This window comes from Pan paniscus, chromosome 3 (genome assembly GCF_029289425.2).
Source record: "Pan paniscus chromosome 3, NHGRI_mPanPan1-v2.0_pri, whole genome shotgun sequence".
Classification (NCBI taxonomy): Eukaryota; Metazoa; Chordata; class Mammalia; order Primates; family Hominidae; genus Pan; species Pan paniscus.
Window position 1 is genome coordinate 1,226,878 of NC_073252.2, and position 14,704 is coordinate 1,241,581.

The 14,704-nt window shown below is 52.7% G+C and overlaps 1 protein-coding gene across 21 annotated transcripts in view; it reads right to left on the bottom strand.

The window, feature by feature from the left end:
* GAK (cyclin G associated kinase) overlaps nucleotides 1–14,704 on the bottom strand; it is a 97,310-nt gene that overhangs the window by 61,885 nt on the left and 20,721 nt on the right. For 15 of the 21 annotated variants that reach the window (XM_003811302.6, XM_063603627.1, XM_063603625.1 and 12 more), the window contains exons 2-4: nucleotides 5,444–5,505; nucleotides 4,571–4,630; nucleotides 3,503–3,617 (exon numbers count right to left, since the gene is read on the bottom strand). The exons of the other annotated variants lie outside the window; for them this stretch is intronic. In XM_003811302.6, the coding sequence (XP_003811350.1) occupies nucleotides 3,503–3,617; nucleotides 4,571–4,630; nucleotides 5,444–5,505 (237 nt within the window). The remainder of the gene's footprint in view (nucleotides 1–3,502; nucleotides 3,618–4,570; nucleotides 4,631–5,443; nucleotides 5,506–14,704) is intronic. 21 annotated transcript variants of the gene reach the window in all.

A 14,704-nucleotide genomic window follows, 5' to 3' on the forward strand; every position in this document is an offset into this window, starting at 1 on the left:
GTCCCCACCACTCCCTCATGCACACTATCCTCGGAACGCACTGGACACTGAGCAGCTTCAGTTCTCACACCCGTCCTGCTCAAGCCTTCCAAAGCCGGGATGTCTAGAACCAAGATTTACCCCTCGCAAAGGCTTTCTGATCTCGGAAATGATGAACGAGGGAGATAATCAGCAAAACATCCATCACTAGACCCACAGGAAGCCCCGTCTGGCCTTTATCCAAGTTGCTCCAAGTGCGCTGGGCAGAGGGTGGGGCAAGGCTCACACAGCAGGCAGGCTGCAGCTCCAGGAGGAAGCCCGCAGGCCTCAAACAGAAGACGCAGTGATGCATCCACACCAGGAAAACCAAGCAGCCTTCTGGATGGAACGAAGCGACCGCACCACGTGGAAAGAGGCCTGAGCAGGGTGCTCTCGCCAGCGATCCCAGCGCCTCAGGAGGCCTTGGTGGGAGGATCACCTGAGCCCAGGAGTTCAAGACCAGCCTGGGCAACACAGCAAGACACCATCTCTACAAAAAATACAAAACTTAGCCAGGCACAGGGGCCAACACCTGTAATCCCAGAGCTACAGGTGTTGCTTGAGCTCACGTGTTCAAGACCGGCCTGGCAACATAGTGAGACTCTGTCTCTAAGAAAAGTTTACTCTTTAAAATTAGCTGGGCATGGTGGTGCACACCTGAAGTCCCAGCTACTCCAGAGGCTAAGGCGGGAGGACTGCTTGAGCCCAGGAGTTTGAAGCTACAGTGAGCTATGAATCACTGCACTCCAGCTTGGGCAACAAAGCAAGACCCTGTCTCCAAAAAAATACGCCTGATACGGTAAATTTTTTTAAAAAGGAAAATTATATAAAGTAAAATCCCATTTTTATAAGCACTCATAAAACTCTGGGTTGTTGTTGGTTTTTTTTTGAGACAAGCCTCCGCCTCCCAGGTTCAAGCAACTCTCCTGCCTCAGCCTCCCGAGTAGCTGGGATTACAGGCCCCCACTACCATGCCTGGCTAATTTTTGTATTTTTACAATACAGAAGAGACGGGGTTTAGCCATGTTGGCCAGGCTAGTCTCGAACTCCTCACCTCAAGCGATGCACCCGCCTCGGCCTCCCAAAGTGCTAGGATTACAGGCGTGAGCCACCGCGCCTGGCCTAACTCTGTGTTATTTGTATTTTGTCAATCAGCACGTATTCTTTTATAATGAAAACTGACAAGTAACACCACGAGCGGGAGGCCCCACAGTGTGATGCGTGCTCCCAACAAATCTTAATCCCACTGGTTTCAGCACCTCCCAGCTCTGGAGGAGGCCCTAGAAGCGCAGCCCAGGAGCGGGTGTCAGAGTCCAGGGACATCCAGAGAAAACAGTGCCATGAACAAGAGACTGACTGACAGACACCTCAACCGAACACACACAGGAGGCTTGACGAGGCCCCGGTATGCACACGGGAAGGGCTGGGTGCAACGTGTCAGGGATGGGAGAGACAGCCCAGCACGGACTGCATGGACGCACGGGAGGGGCCGGGAGCGACGTGTCAGGGATGGGGGAGACAGGGACGGGAGGGGCCCAGCACGGACCACACAGCACAGCCTCACCAAATCGCGAGGATCTTCTCAGGGGCACAAACACCAGTGGCCATCATGGAATTTCTCTCAGGCTGTATAGGGTTATGAGGCTTTCTGGTCTTGACGTCTGCGACTTATTTTTAAATGGTTAGAATGGAGAGAGAGAAAGCCGCCGTGGGACACGCTCAAGTCTGGGGAACCCCATGAGCAGGAAGTGGACAGCGGACGCCCCTTGTGCTGCCTTCAACTTTTCCGCCAGTTTGACGTTTCAGAACACAACACTGAGAAACACAAGCGGCACATCCCCACAGTGTCAGCTGAAGAACTGGGGCTACCTGGCAGCATCTCCTCAGCCCGCAGGCGGCTCTGACCACCCCCAACCCCCGAGACTTCTCGGCCACGTCAAGCACCCATCTGCCACCCACGTCAGGACAACCCTGGCAACAGGCGCTGGAGGGCCGCAGAGGGGCCTGGGCCAGCTGCCAGGTGTGGCATCAAGGAAGGGCCAGGTGGGACCCCCAGGCAGAGAAGCATGGGCAGAGCCAGGGGCCCGCAGGCAGTCAGGTCTCACCCAGCTCCTCCCAGGCACAGCTGCAGAGAGGAGACCCTGCCCAACAGGGCACTGACAGGTGCAGCCGCTACATCCAAGCAGCTTACACCCCACAGTCCACCCTCCCTCACTCAGCACAGGGACACCTACCCTCAGCAGTACAGAGCCCCCCGCTAAGTGCAGTCCCCCTTCCACGACGCTCAGGGCCCTGCCCAGTGCAGGGGTCCCCCCTCAGCTCAGAACCCCCTTGCTCGCCCTCCATTTCTGGACACATGCCCCTCCTGCCGCCCTCTCTGCTAACCTGCTGCCCCACCCCTACCTGTCCCCTCAGGCCTGCGCCAGCCGGACTGCGGGAACAGCTCCTCCTGGCTGCTGAGCAGGGGCTGGCTTGTGGACGACAGATCTCACGCGGCTACAGACGCCCTCCCCACAGGCTTCCTTCTGTGGGACTCCCTGCCTCAGTCTCCCCTGCTGCTCCCAGCCTCTCCTCTCCCCTCTCTCCCTGCCTGGGGGACAGACGCAGGGGAGTCACTAGTGTCACCAACCCCTCACCGGCCAGGCCACAGCTCTGAGGCCTCCCCGAGTGCTCGACTTCCCCTCGTCACCTGGCACAGGAGTTCTGGAGGGCATCGGCACGAGGCAGGGCTGGGGGTGGAGCCGCCCTCCGAGGCACAGGTCTTGTTTCCCCTTTGCAGACACAGCCTGAGGCTCAGCAGGGTCAGGCCAGGTCTCCGGCCAGTCAGCGTGGGCTCCAGTGACACCAACACGACATCCCCTGCAGTCACTCACACAGACCACTCTGCCCCTAGAACTCTCCGAAAGCACCACCCCAACCCACCGGCCTCTCTTCCTGTCCTGACAAACGGACCATGGAGTCGTTGTGCCATCTTCCTGGGCTCAACCCTGATGAGGCTGGGCACCCACAGAGGGACCTGGAGTTGTCCACCTCTGCGGCCTCTCTTCTCCTTGCCGGGACCCCAGAGCCCCTGACAAGGACGGACAGCAGCACTCCTCCACCCTGCTCAACACCGCTCACGGAAGGCCACCAAGCTCCACCCCACAGGGACCCCAGAGCCCTGAGAAGGACAGACGCTCCTCCACCCCTGCTAAACACCACTCACGGAAGGCCACCACGCTCTACCCCGTGCTGCCACTGGAGACAGGCAGGATGGGAGCCCGGCTCTCTGGCTGCCCGCAGCTCCACGAGGAGACGATGCAGGTGGCCCACCCGGACAGTGGGAAGCTCACTGGGTGTCAGCGTGGGCCTCTCACAGAACACTGTCAGAGAGCTGCCCGCGCTTCCCGCTAAGACCAACACAGCTTGAGAGAAGATGCCGGGCATGTTTCACAGCCATGCAGCTGGGTTAGGAGGCAACAAGCCGGCCTTCACAGGACGTTACCTTTACAGAGCTCTGTGAGCAAGAGGAACTCAGCCTGCCCCGTGTCTGACTCCTCTTTTCCTATAGATGCTGCAGAACAAAACTGGACAATGTTCGGGTGGCCGGAAAGCTTTTTCTGCAGTTGTCTTGTTAAAGGAGAACGTACATAACCATGTCCACAGTTCTATGCACTTCAAAATAAATGTAGACAATATTAACACACTGAAGTCAGAATACTTGAATCGAACCCTTACAATTTTAGACGTCAGAGCGGAAGATGAGGGAGAGAGCAGTGGACGACTGAGAGAAAGGCAGACGGAGGCAGGAGGAGCTGCAGGAGAAGGCGGGGACAAAGGCAGGCACACCGGCCACACACACCTGACCACAGCGACACCAAAGTCCATCCCGCGCGTGGCAGGAGGAGGCAGGGCCCTCGGGGGGCTGTGCGCAGGGAGGCTGCGGCGTGGCTGTGTCCACCTGAACCCGCACTCAGGCAGCCAGCGGGCTCTCCGAGTGAACAGAGCTAGGAGAGGAAAGAGAGGCAGAGTCTGAGGGCAGCCAGGGCCAAAGACTCCAGGCTCAGGAGGGGCATGTGGCAGTGGACAGGGAGTGCAGCCCCCAGATCCTCTGTCAGCGCCGGGAGATGCCTCGCCCAGTCATGCTGGGACAGCCTGAGAAGGGACGAGAGGGGCGGCTGAGAAGCCACATCGGGGCCTGTGGGAGCCAGGCCAGCTGCACGGCTCTCAGCCAGGTCTCCGGAGGAGCTGAGGGGGCCGGGCCGGGCAAGGGCCCCCTGTGGTAACCAGCCCATCCGCTGGGCAGGGAGACCTCTTGGGTAGGAACAACTTCATTCCCAACACTTCTGAATCTTCTACTATTACCCTGGCAGTAAAAAAAAAAAAAAAACAGAAAAAACTGCTTCTTACTAGAAGTCGCCTACAACTAAGTTTGGTAAAAGCAAAAAGCCGATTTTAACACATGAAAGACAATGTCACGGAGCAGCCTCTTGGCCATTGGCGGTCACAGCTTGACGCAGGCCTGTGCCTGCCAAAGCCACCGTGCTGGCTCCTGGTTCCAGGAAAAGGATACCATGAAGCAAACTTCTTGAATGATGGCTCTGTTCTTTTCCTCTTCATTGGATAATAGCCTCTGTATCAGGAAACAGCACACACAAAAGATGAAAGCAAGTTTACCTTCCTACTCCACCCGACGCGTCATCTCAGACATAAGCACGCAAGAGAGCAATGCAATGCGTCTAATACAGCTCCCCCCGTTTCGTGTGTCTCCACCTCTGACCCCTGTAAAAATGTGCTGGGGGTTCAAGACCCTCAAAAGATCTTTGTGATCCAAGGACACAAGAAAAGGCAAAAACAGGAGCCTTTCCTCCAAATGGGCCAGAGTAAAATGAGACAGACAAGAAGGAAGAGTGGCGATGCTCTGCAGACACGGGGGCAGCATGCGTGCAGACCACGACAACAGGCCCACTCGTGCCCACTCTCAAAGGCGGGGCCGCCCTGGTGCCCAGCGTGGTGACAGCAAATGGGGCCTTCTTACGTCTCAGGACAAAACTGCACAGTACAGACCCTCCCACAGTGACCCCTATTTACAGAAATGCTAGCAACAAATATTTTTTACAAGCAGCTTTTAAACTCCTTGTATTCATAGAGCCCTTATTTTGGCACATGGAGGCCAAGAGGGCATGACCCCACCGTGAGGTCACCCCCAGCACATCCCCTGCCACAGGGCAGGCAGGGCCACAGGAGTGTGAAGCCCAAAGCCGGAGACCAAGGCTCCTGCAGTGCCCAAGGCTGCTAAGATTCAGCAGAAGCAAAAGGGACAAGGATGTCCAGGCTGTAAAAGGAAACAAAGTAAGTAACAGGGACGCATCCTTGAAAACACTGTCACCAGACAGTCCCTTTACATACGTCAGAAATCCAGAGAAGGCGTTAAATGGTTCATTACCTTTAATGCATACTCTCTGCCACTCCCCACATCTTGAGCTTCATACACAAATGCAAACCCTCCTGAAAATTAAAAAGACTTGTCAGTTCAATGCTATGATTTTATTTAACATATCAGGCTTTAAAAATACCTTCACTAAGTAAAATACAAATTGACTTGTGGCGTGGCCAGCAGTTTTCTACAAAACATAATGGCCCCAGCGTACACGCCCCCTGCAAACACGGCCCCAGCATACATGCCCACACACACACAGTCCCAGCGTGCATGGCCCCCCACACACACACAGCCCCAGTGTACATGGCCCCACACACACACACAGCCCCACCGTGCACGGCCCCACACAAACACAGCCCCAGCGTGCACGGCCCCACACAAAACACAGCCCCAGCGTGCATGGCCCCACACACACAGCCCCAGCGTGCACGGCCCCCCCACACACACAGCCCCAGCGTGCACGGCCCCCCCACACACACAGCCCCAGCGTGCACGGCCCCACACACACACAGTCCCAGCGTGCACGGCCCCACACACACACAGCCCCAGCGTGCACGGCCCCCCCCACAGACAGCCCCAGCATGCACGGCCCCACACACACACAGCCCCAGCGTGCACGGCCCCACACACACACAGCCCCAGCGTACACGGCCCCACACACACACAGCCCCAGCGTACACGGCCCCACACACACACAGCCCCAGCGTGCACGGCCCCCCCCACACACAGCCCCAGCGTGCACGGCCCCCCCCACACACAGCCCCAGCGTGCACGGCCCCACACACACAGCCCCAGCGTGCACGGCCCCCCACACACAGCCCCAGGGTGCACGGCCCCCCCCACACAGCCCCAGCGTGCACGGCCCCCCGCACTCAGCCCCAGCGTGCACGGCCCCCCGCACTCAGCCCCAGCGTGCACGGCCCCCCGCACACAGCCCCAGCGTGCACGGCCCCCCGCACTCAGCCCCAGCGTGCACGGCCCCCCGCACTCAGCCCTAGCGTACACGGCCCCACACACACAGCCCCAGCGTGCACGGCCACCCCCCCACACACAGCCCCAGCGTATACGGCCCCCCGCACTCAGCCCCAGCGTGCACAGCCCCACACACACAGCCCCAGCGTGCAGGGCCCCACCCCCAACACACAGAGCCCCAGCATACACGGCCCCCCGCACTCAGCCCCAGGGTGCAAGGCCCCACACACACAGCCCCAGCATACACGGCCCCCAACACACACAGCCCCAGCGTGCACGGCCCCACACACACACAGCCCCAGCATATACGGCCCCCAACACACACAGCCCCAGCGTGCACGGCCCCACACACACACAGCCCCAGCATATACGGCCCCCAACACACACAGCCCCAGCGTACACGGCCCCACACACACACAGGTCCAGCATACACGGCCCCCAACACACACAGCCCCAGCGTACACGGCCCCACACACACACAGCCCCAGCATATACGGCCCCCAACACACACAGCCCCAGCGTACACGGCCACACACACACACAGCCCCAGCGTACACGGCCCCACACACATACAGGTCCAGCGTACACGGCCCCACACACACAGCCCCAGCGTACACAGCCCCCAACACACACAGCCCCAGCATACACGGCCCCCTGCACTCAGCCCCAGCGTACATGGCCCCCCGCACTCAGCCCCAGCGTGCGCGGCCCCAGTGCATACACCACTGCCTTTCACTTCCTCTACTCCAGAGACAGACAGGAATAACCTAAGAACAGAGGTCAACAGAAGGAAAAACAAAACCACAAGCAGTTCTCCAAAGACCAACGAGACTGATAAATTCTAGACAGACTGATCCAGAGAGAGAGGACAGATCACCAATACCCAGAACAAGAGAGGGGACCTCCTTCCCCGACGCCCAAAAGAGGAAAAGACATAAAAGAGAATACACACCAACATCACTCATGAATGTGGACCCAAGAATTCTTCATAAAACAGCGAACCAAGCCCACCAAGACATCAGGAGCAGAGTTGGTTTAACATTTGAAAATCAATTTAATTCTATTGTTTTGGGGTCTAATTTGCTTAGTTTTCTTTTAGCTTTCTGCAGTGGAAAAACTACATCATGAAATTTAAAACTCTCAGCAAACGAGGAACAGAAAGAAACCTCCCCAGCCTGATAGACGGCATCTGTGAGAGACCAACAGGAACACTGCATTTCGGGGTGCAATGTCGAATCCTCCCTTCTGAGATCAGGAAGGAGGCAGGGATCCTTGTTCTCACCACTGATGGTCGACACTGTGAGGAAGTTCTCACCGGTGCCATCAGTCAAGAAAAAGAAATAAAAGGCATCCAGATGAAAAAAGGAGTAAAATTATTTTTATCTGCAGGTGACATGATTATCTATGCAGAAAATCTGGTGAAATCTACTAAAGAAAAGCTACCATAACAAACGCATTCAGGATGGTTGTTGGATATAAGGGCAACATACAAAAACCAACTGTGCTTCCACATGCCCAAGGTTAGGCAGTGATTTTTTAGATATAAGCACAAAAGCAGGACCCATAAAAGAAAAATAATGATAAATGGACTTCAGGAATTTCTGCTTTTTGAAAACTGGTCAGAGGATGAAAAGATAAATCACTACTAAGTTTTGCAAATCATATACCTAATAAAGGACTTCTATCGAGAAAATATTTTAAAACTCCAAGTAACAACAATTTTTTTTTTTCTTCTGAGACAGGGTCCTACTCTGTCACCAGGATGGAGTGCAGTGGCACTATCACAACCCACTGCCTCGACATCTGGGCTCAAGTGATCCTCTCACCTCGGCTTCCCAAGAAGCTGGGACTACAGGCATGCGTCACCACACCCGGCTAATTTTTTTATTCTTTGGAGAGACGAGGTTTCGCCAAGTTGCCCAGGCGGGTCTAGCCTCCCAAAGTGCTGGGACTACAGGTGTGAGCCACCACGCCCAGAAAACAACAAAATTTTTAATGTGCAAAAGATATGAATAGACACATCACCAAAGATATACTTGTGACAAGTACACAACGTGTCCCACCACTGCCCATTAGAGAAATGCAGACTTAAACCGCGAAGATAGGACCCCATACGTAGCAGAATACCTGACATTTAAAAACCGCCCAGACCAAGTGTCGCTGAGGATGTGGAGCGACTGGAATGCTTACGCACAGCTTTTGGAAATGGAAAATGGTACAATCACTCTGGAAAACATGTTGGCGATTTCTTAAAAAGGTTAACATAAATCAACAATACAGCCCTGACATTACGCTGCTGTGTATTTACCCAAGAAAAATGAAGGCACACGTACGTACAAAGACTTCTACACAGCAGCTTCATGTGCAATAGCCTAAAAATGGAAGCAACCCAAATGTCCATCAACAGGTGAATGAACGAATTACCCACACCTGTAACACTACCTAGCAATAAAAAGGAGGAAACTGCTGTTACATGCAACAACATGAATAACACACGAAAAGGCAGTATGCCGAGTAAAAGATGCCAGGCGAAAAAAAGAGAGTACATACACATACATACAGTCAGTGTACAGAAAACTCCAGAAAACGCAAACGACCAGGCCAAAAAAAGAGAGTACATACACACATACAGTCAGTGTACAGAAAACTCCAGAAAACGCAAATGGATCTATGGTAACAGAAGGCCAATGCCAGGCCAAAAAAAGAGAGTACATACACACACATACAGTTAGTGTACAGAAAACTCTAGAAAATGCAAATGAATCTATAGTAACAGAAGGCCAATGCCAGGCCAAAAAAAGAGAGTACATACACACACATACAGTCAGTGTACAGAAAACTCCAGAAAACGCAAATGGATCTATGGTAACAGAAGGCCAATGCCAGGCCAAAAAAAGAGAGTACATACACACACATTCAGTTAGTGTACAGAAAACTCTAGAAAATGCAAATGAATCTATAGTAACAGAAGGCCAATGCCAGGCCAAAAAAAGAGAGTACATACACACACATACAGTCAGTGTACAGAAAACTCCAGAAAACGCAAATGGATCTATGGTAACAGAAGGCCAATGCCAGGCCAAAAAAAGAGAGTACATACACACACATTCAGTTAGTGTACAGAAAACTCTAGAAAACACAAATGGATCTATGGTAACAGAAGGCCAATGCCAGGCCAAAAAAAGAGAGTACATATACACACATACAGTCAGTGTACAGAAAACTCCAGAAAACACAAATGGATCTATGGTAACAGAAGGCCAATGCCAGGCCAAAAAAAGAGAGTACATACACACACATACAGTTAGGGTACAGAAAACTCTAGAAAACACAAATGGATCTATGGTAACAGAAGGCCAATGCCAGGCCAAAAAAAGAGAGTACACACACACACATACAGTTAGTGTACAGAAAACTCTAGAAAACGCAAATGGATCTATGGTAACAGAAGGCCAATGCCAGGCCAAAAAAAGAGAGTACATACACACACATACAGTTAGTGTACAGAAAACTCTAGAAAATGCAAATGAATCTATAGTAACAGAAGGCCAATGCCAGGCCAAAAAAAGAGAGTACATACACACACATACAGTCAGTGTACAGAAAACTCCAGAAAACACAAATGGATCTATAGTAACAGAAGGCCAATGCCAGGCCAAAAAAAGAGAGTACATATACATATACAGTCAGTGTACAGAAAACTCTAGAAAACACAAATGGATCTATAGTAACAGAAGGCCAATGCCAGGCCAAAAAAAGAGAGTACATATACACATACAGTTAGTGTACAGAAAACTCTAGAAAATGCAAATGAATCTATAGTAACAGAAGGCCAATCAGTGGTTTCCTGGGATGGGAACAGGAAAGCAGGGCGAAGGGTTACCGTGGGGAGGAGGCAGACCGTGGCGCTGACGCACATGCTTGCTGCCTTGATTAGCGTGGCAGATACAGTGTGTGACACACACATACATACATGACATGTGCCGAAACATTTAAAACATGCAGCCTGTATATCTCATTTTTATCTCAACTGTTAAAATATTTAAATAATAAATAAATCTGTGAGGAAAAACACAGATGAAAGGAAGTAAATGGAAATCCATGAAATAGAAAATAGAAAACAGATGGCTCCACTGCTAAATTACAGCAAACACTTAAGGAAGAAATCACAACAAGCTTATAAAGTCTTTCATTAGATAGAGGAGAAGGGTTCCCAACTCATTGCTTGAAGTTAGCATAACACTAACCAAAGAAGGGTATAAATACCAAATTAAGGAAAGAGATCACTCATTACCACAGACACAAAAAATCCTCAAGAAAATACTGGCAAATTGATTCCAGCAAAACATAATAAGGATACTACATCATGACCAGGTGGTATTCATCCCAGGAATGCAAGGTTGGTGTAACATTAAAAAATCAATCACTGTAGTAAACAACATTAGCAGAATAGGGAACACTGGATCACCAACAAAATTTAGAAACAACAACTACAAAAAACTGACTTCTAACATAAGACTTAATCCTGTTTTCTTCCTAAGATCAGAAACAAGGCAAAATGTCTGCTCTCAGCACTGTAAGCCAACATTTTACTGGAGATTCGAGTTAATGCAAGAAAGCTAGGAAAATTAATAAAAGGCATAAAGATCAAAAAGGAAAAACTAACAAAAGACAAAACTTCAGTTAGCTAGGAAGAATAAGCTAGAGATCCACTGTACAACACGGTGACTATACAGTTAGTAACGACAGATTACATTCTGAAAAATGCCCCACAACTGACAACTATGACACAGTACATGTGTTAACTAGCTAGATGTGGTCATTCCACGATGCATATATACTTCAAAACATCATAGGGTACATGACAAAGACATCAATTTTATCTGCCAATTAAAAAATATATTAAACACACAAAAAAGGAGGAACTAAAACTCCTCTCATTTTCAGATGCCATGACTGGAAAGACAGAAGGCTCCAAAGGTCTCAGTGCCCCATGACCTTAGCAAGACAGAAGGCTCCAAAGGCCTCAGTGCCCCATGACCTTAGCAGGACAGAAGGCTCCAAAGGCCTCAGCGCCCCATGACCTTAGAAAGGCAGAAGGCTCCAAAGACCTCAGCACCGCATGACCTTAGCAGGACAGAAGGCTCCAAAGGCCTCAGCGCCCCATGACCTTAGCAGGACAGAAGGCTCCAAAGGCCTCAGTGCCCCATGACCTTAGCAGGACAGAAGGCTCCAAAGGCCTCAGCGCCGCATGACCTTAGCAGGACAGAAGGCTCCAAAGGCCTCAGTGCCCCATGACCTTAGCAGGACAGAAGGCTCCAAAGGCCTCAGCGCCGCATGACCTTAGAAAGACAGAAGGCTCCAAAGGCCTCAGTGCCCCATGACTTTAGCAGGACAGAAGGCTCCAAAGGCCTCAGCACCCCATGACCTTAGAAAGACAGAAGGCTCCAAAGGCCTCAGTGCCCCATGACCTTAGCAGGACAGAAGGCTTCAAAGGCCTCAGCACCGCATGACCTTAGAAAGGCAGAAGGCTCCAAAGGCCTCAGCGCCCCATGACGTTAGAAAGGCAGAAGGCTCCAAAGGCCTCAGTGCCCCATGACCTTAGAAAGACAGAAGGCTCCAAAGGCCTCAGCGCCCCATGACCTTAGGAAGACAGAAGGCTCCAAAGGTCTCAGTGCCCCATGACCTTAGAAAGACAGAAGGCTCCAAAGGTCTCAGTGCCCCATGACCTTAGAAAGACAGAAGGCTCCAAAGGTCTCAGTGCCCCATGACCTTAGAAAGACAGAAGGCTCCAAAGGCCTCAGTGCCCCATGACCTTAGCAGGACAGAAGGCTCCAAAGGCCTCAGCGCCGCATGACCTTAGAAAGACAGAAGGCTCCAAAGGCCTCAGTGCCCCATGACCTTAGCAGGACAGAAGGCTCCAAAGGCCTCAGCACCCCATGACCTTAGAAAGACAGAAGGCTCCAAAGGCCTCAGTGCCCCATGACCTTAGCAGGACAGAAGGCTCCAAAGGCCTCAGCACCGCATGATCTTAGAAAGACAGAAGGCGCCAAAGGCCTCAGTGCCCCATGACCTTAGCAGGACAGAAGGCTCCAAAGGCCTCAGCACCGCATGACCTTAGAAAGACAGAAGGCTCCAAAGGCCTCAGCGCCCCATGACCTTAGCAGGACAGAAGGCTCCAAAGGCCTCAGTGCCGCATGACCTTAGAAAGACAGAAGGCTCCAAAGGCCTCAGCGCCCCATGACGTTAGAAAGGCAGAAGGCTCCAAAGGCCTCAGCACCGCATGACCTTAGAAAGACAGAAGGCTCCAAAGGCCTCAGCGCCCCATGACCTTAGAAAGACAGAAGGCTCCAAAGGTCTCAGTGCCCCATGACCTTAGAAAGACAGAAGGCTCCAAAGGTCTCAGTGCCCCATGACCTTAGAAAGACAGAAGGCTCCAAAGGTCTCAGTGCCCCATGACCTTAGAAAGACAGAAGGCTCCAAAGGCCTCAGTGCCCCATGACATTAGCAGGACAGAAGGCTCCAAAGGCCTCAGCGCCGCATGACCTTAGAAAGACAGAAGGCTCCAAAGGCCTCAGTGCCCCATGACCTTAGCAGGACAGAAGGCTCCAAAGGCCTCAGCACCCCATGACCTTAGAAAGACAGAAGGCTCCAAAGGCCTCAGTGCCCCATGACCTTAGCAGGACAGAAGGCTCCAAAGGCCTCAGCACCGCATGATCTTAGAAAGACAGAAGGCGCCAAAGGCCTCAGTGCCCCAAGACCTTAGCAGGACAGAAGGCTCCAAAGGCCTCAGCACCGCATGACCTTAGAAAGACAGAAGGCTCCAAAGGCCTCAGCGCCCCATGACCTTAGCAGGACAGAAGGCTCCAAAGGCCTCAGTGCCCCATGACCTTAGAAAGACAGAAGGCTCCAAAGGCCTCAGCGCCCCATGACCTTAGCAGGACAGAAGGCTCCAAAGGTCACAGCGCCCCATGACCTTAGAAAGACAGAAGGCTCCAAAGGCCTCAGCACCCCATGACCTTAGAAAGACAGAAGGCTCCAAAGGCCTCAGCACCCCATGACCTTAGAAAGACAGAAGGCTCCAAAGGCCTCAGCGCCCCATGACCTTAGAAAGACAGAAGGCTCGAAAGGCCTCAGCACCGCATGATCTTAGAAAGACAGAAGGCTCCAAAGGCCTCAGTGCCCCATGACCTTAGAAAGACAGAAGGCTCCAAAGGCCTCAGTGCCCCATGACCTTAGAAAGACAGAAGGCTCCAAAGGCCTCAGTGCCCCATGACCTTAGAAAGACAGAAGGCTCCAAAGGCCTCAGCGCCCCATGACCTTAGGAAGACAGAAGGCTCCAAAGGCCTCAGCGCCCCATGACCTTAGCAGGACAGAAGGCTCCAAAGGCCTCAGTGCCCCATGACCTTAGAAAGACAGAAGGCTCGAAAGGCCTCAGTGCCCCATGACCTTAGAAAGACAGAAGGCTCCAAAGGCCTCAGCACCGCATGACCTTAGCAGGACAGAAGGCTCCAAAGGCCTCAGTGCCCCATGACCTTAGAAAGACAGAAGGCTGCAAAGGCCTCAGCGCCCCATGACCTTAGAAAGACAGAAGGCTCCAAAGGCCTCAGTGCCCCATGACCTTAGAAAGACAGAAGGCTCCAAAGGCCTCAGCACCGCATGACCTTAGCAGGACAGAAGGCTCCAAAGGCCTCAGTGCCCCATGACCTTAGAAAGACAGAAGGCTCGAAAGGCCTCAGCACCGCATGACCTTAGAAAGACAGAAGGCTCCAAAGGCCTCAGCACCGCATGACCTTAGAAAGACAGAAGGCTCCAAAGGCCTCAGCACCCCATGACCTTAGAAAGACAGAAGGCTCCAAAGGCCTCAGTGCCCCATGACCTTAGAAAGACAGAAGGCTCCAAAGGCCTCAGCACCGCATGAACTTAGAAAGACAGAAGGCTCCAAAGGCCTCAGCCCCCCATGACCTTAGAAAGGCAGAAGGCTCCAAAGGCCTCAGCACCCCATGACCTTAGCAGGACAGAAGGCTCCAAAGGCCTCAGCGCCGCATGACCTTAGCAGGACAGAAGGCTCCAAAGGCCTCAGCGCCGCATGACCTTAGAAAGACAGAAGGCTCGAAAGGCCTCAGTGCCCCATGACCTTAGCAGGACAGAAGGCTCCAAAGGCCTCAGTGCCGCATGACCTTAGAAAGACAGAAGGCTCCAAAGGCCTCAGCGCCCCATGACCTTAGCAGGACAGAAGGCTCGAAAGGCCTCAGCGCCCCATGACCTTAGAAAGACAGAAGGCTCCAAAGGCCT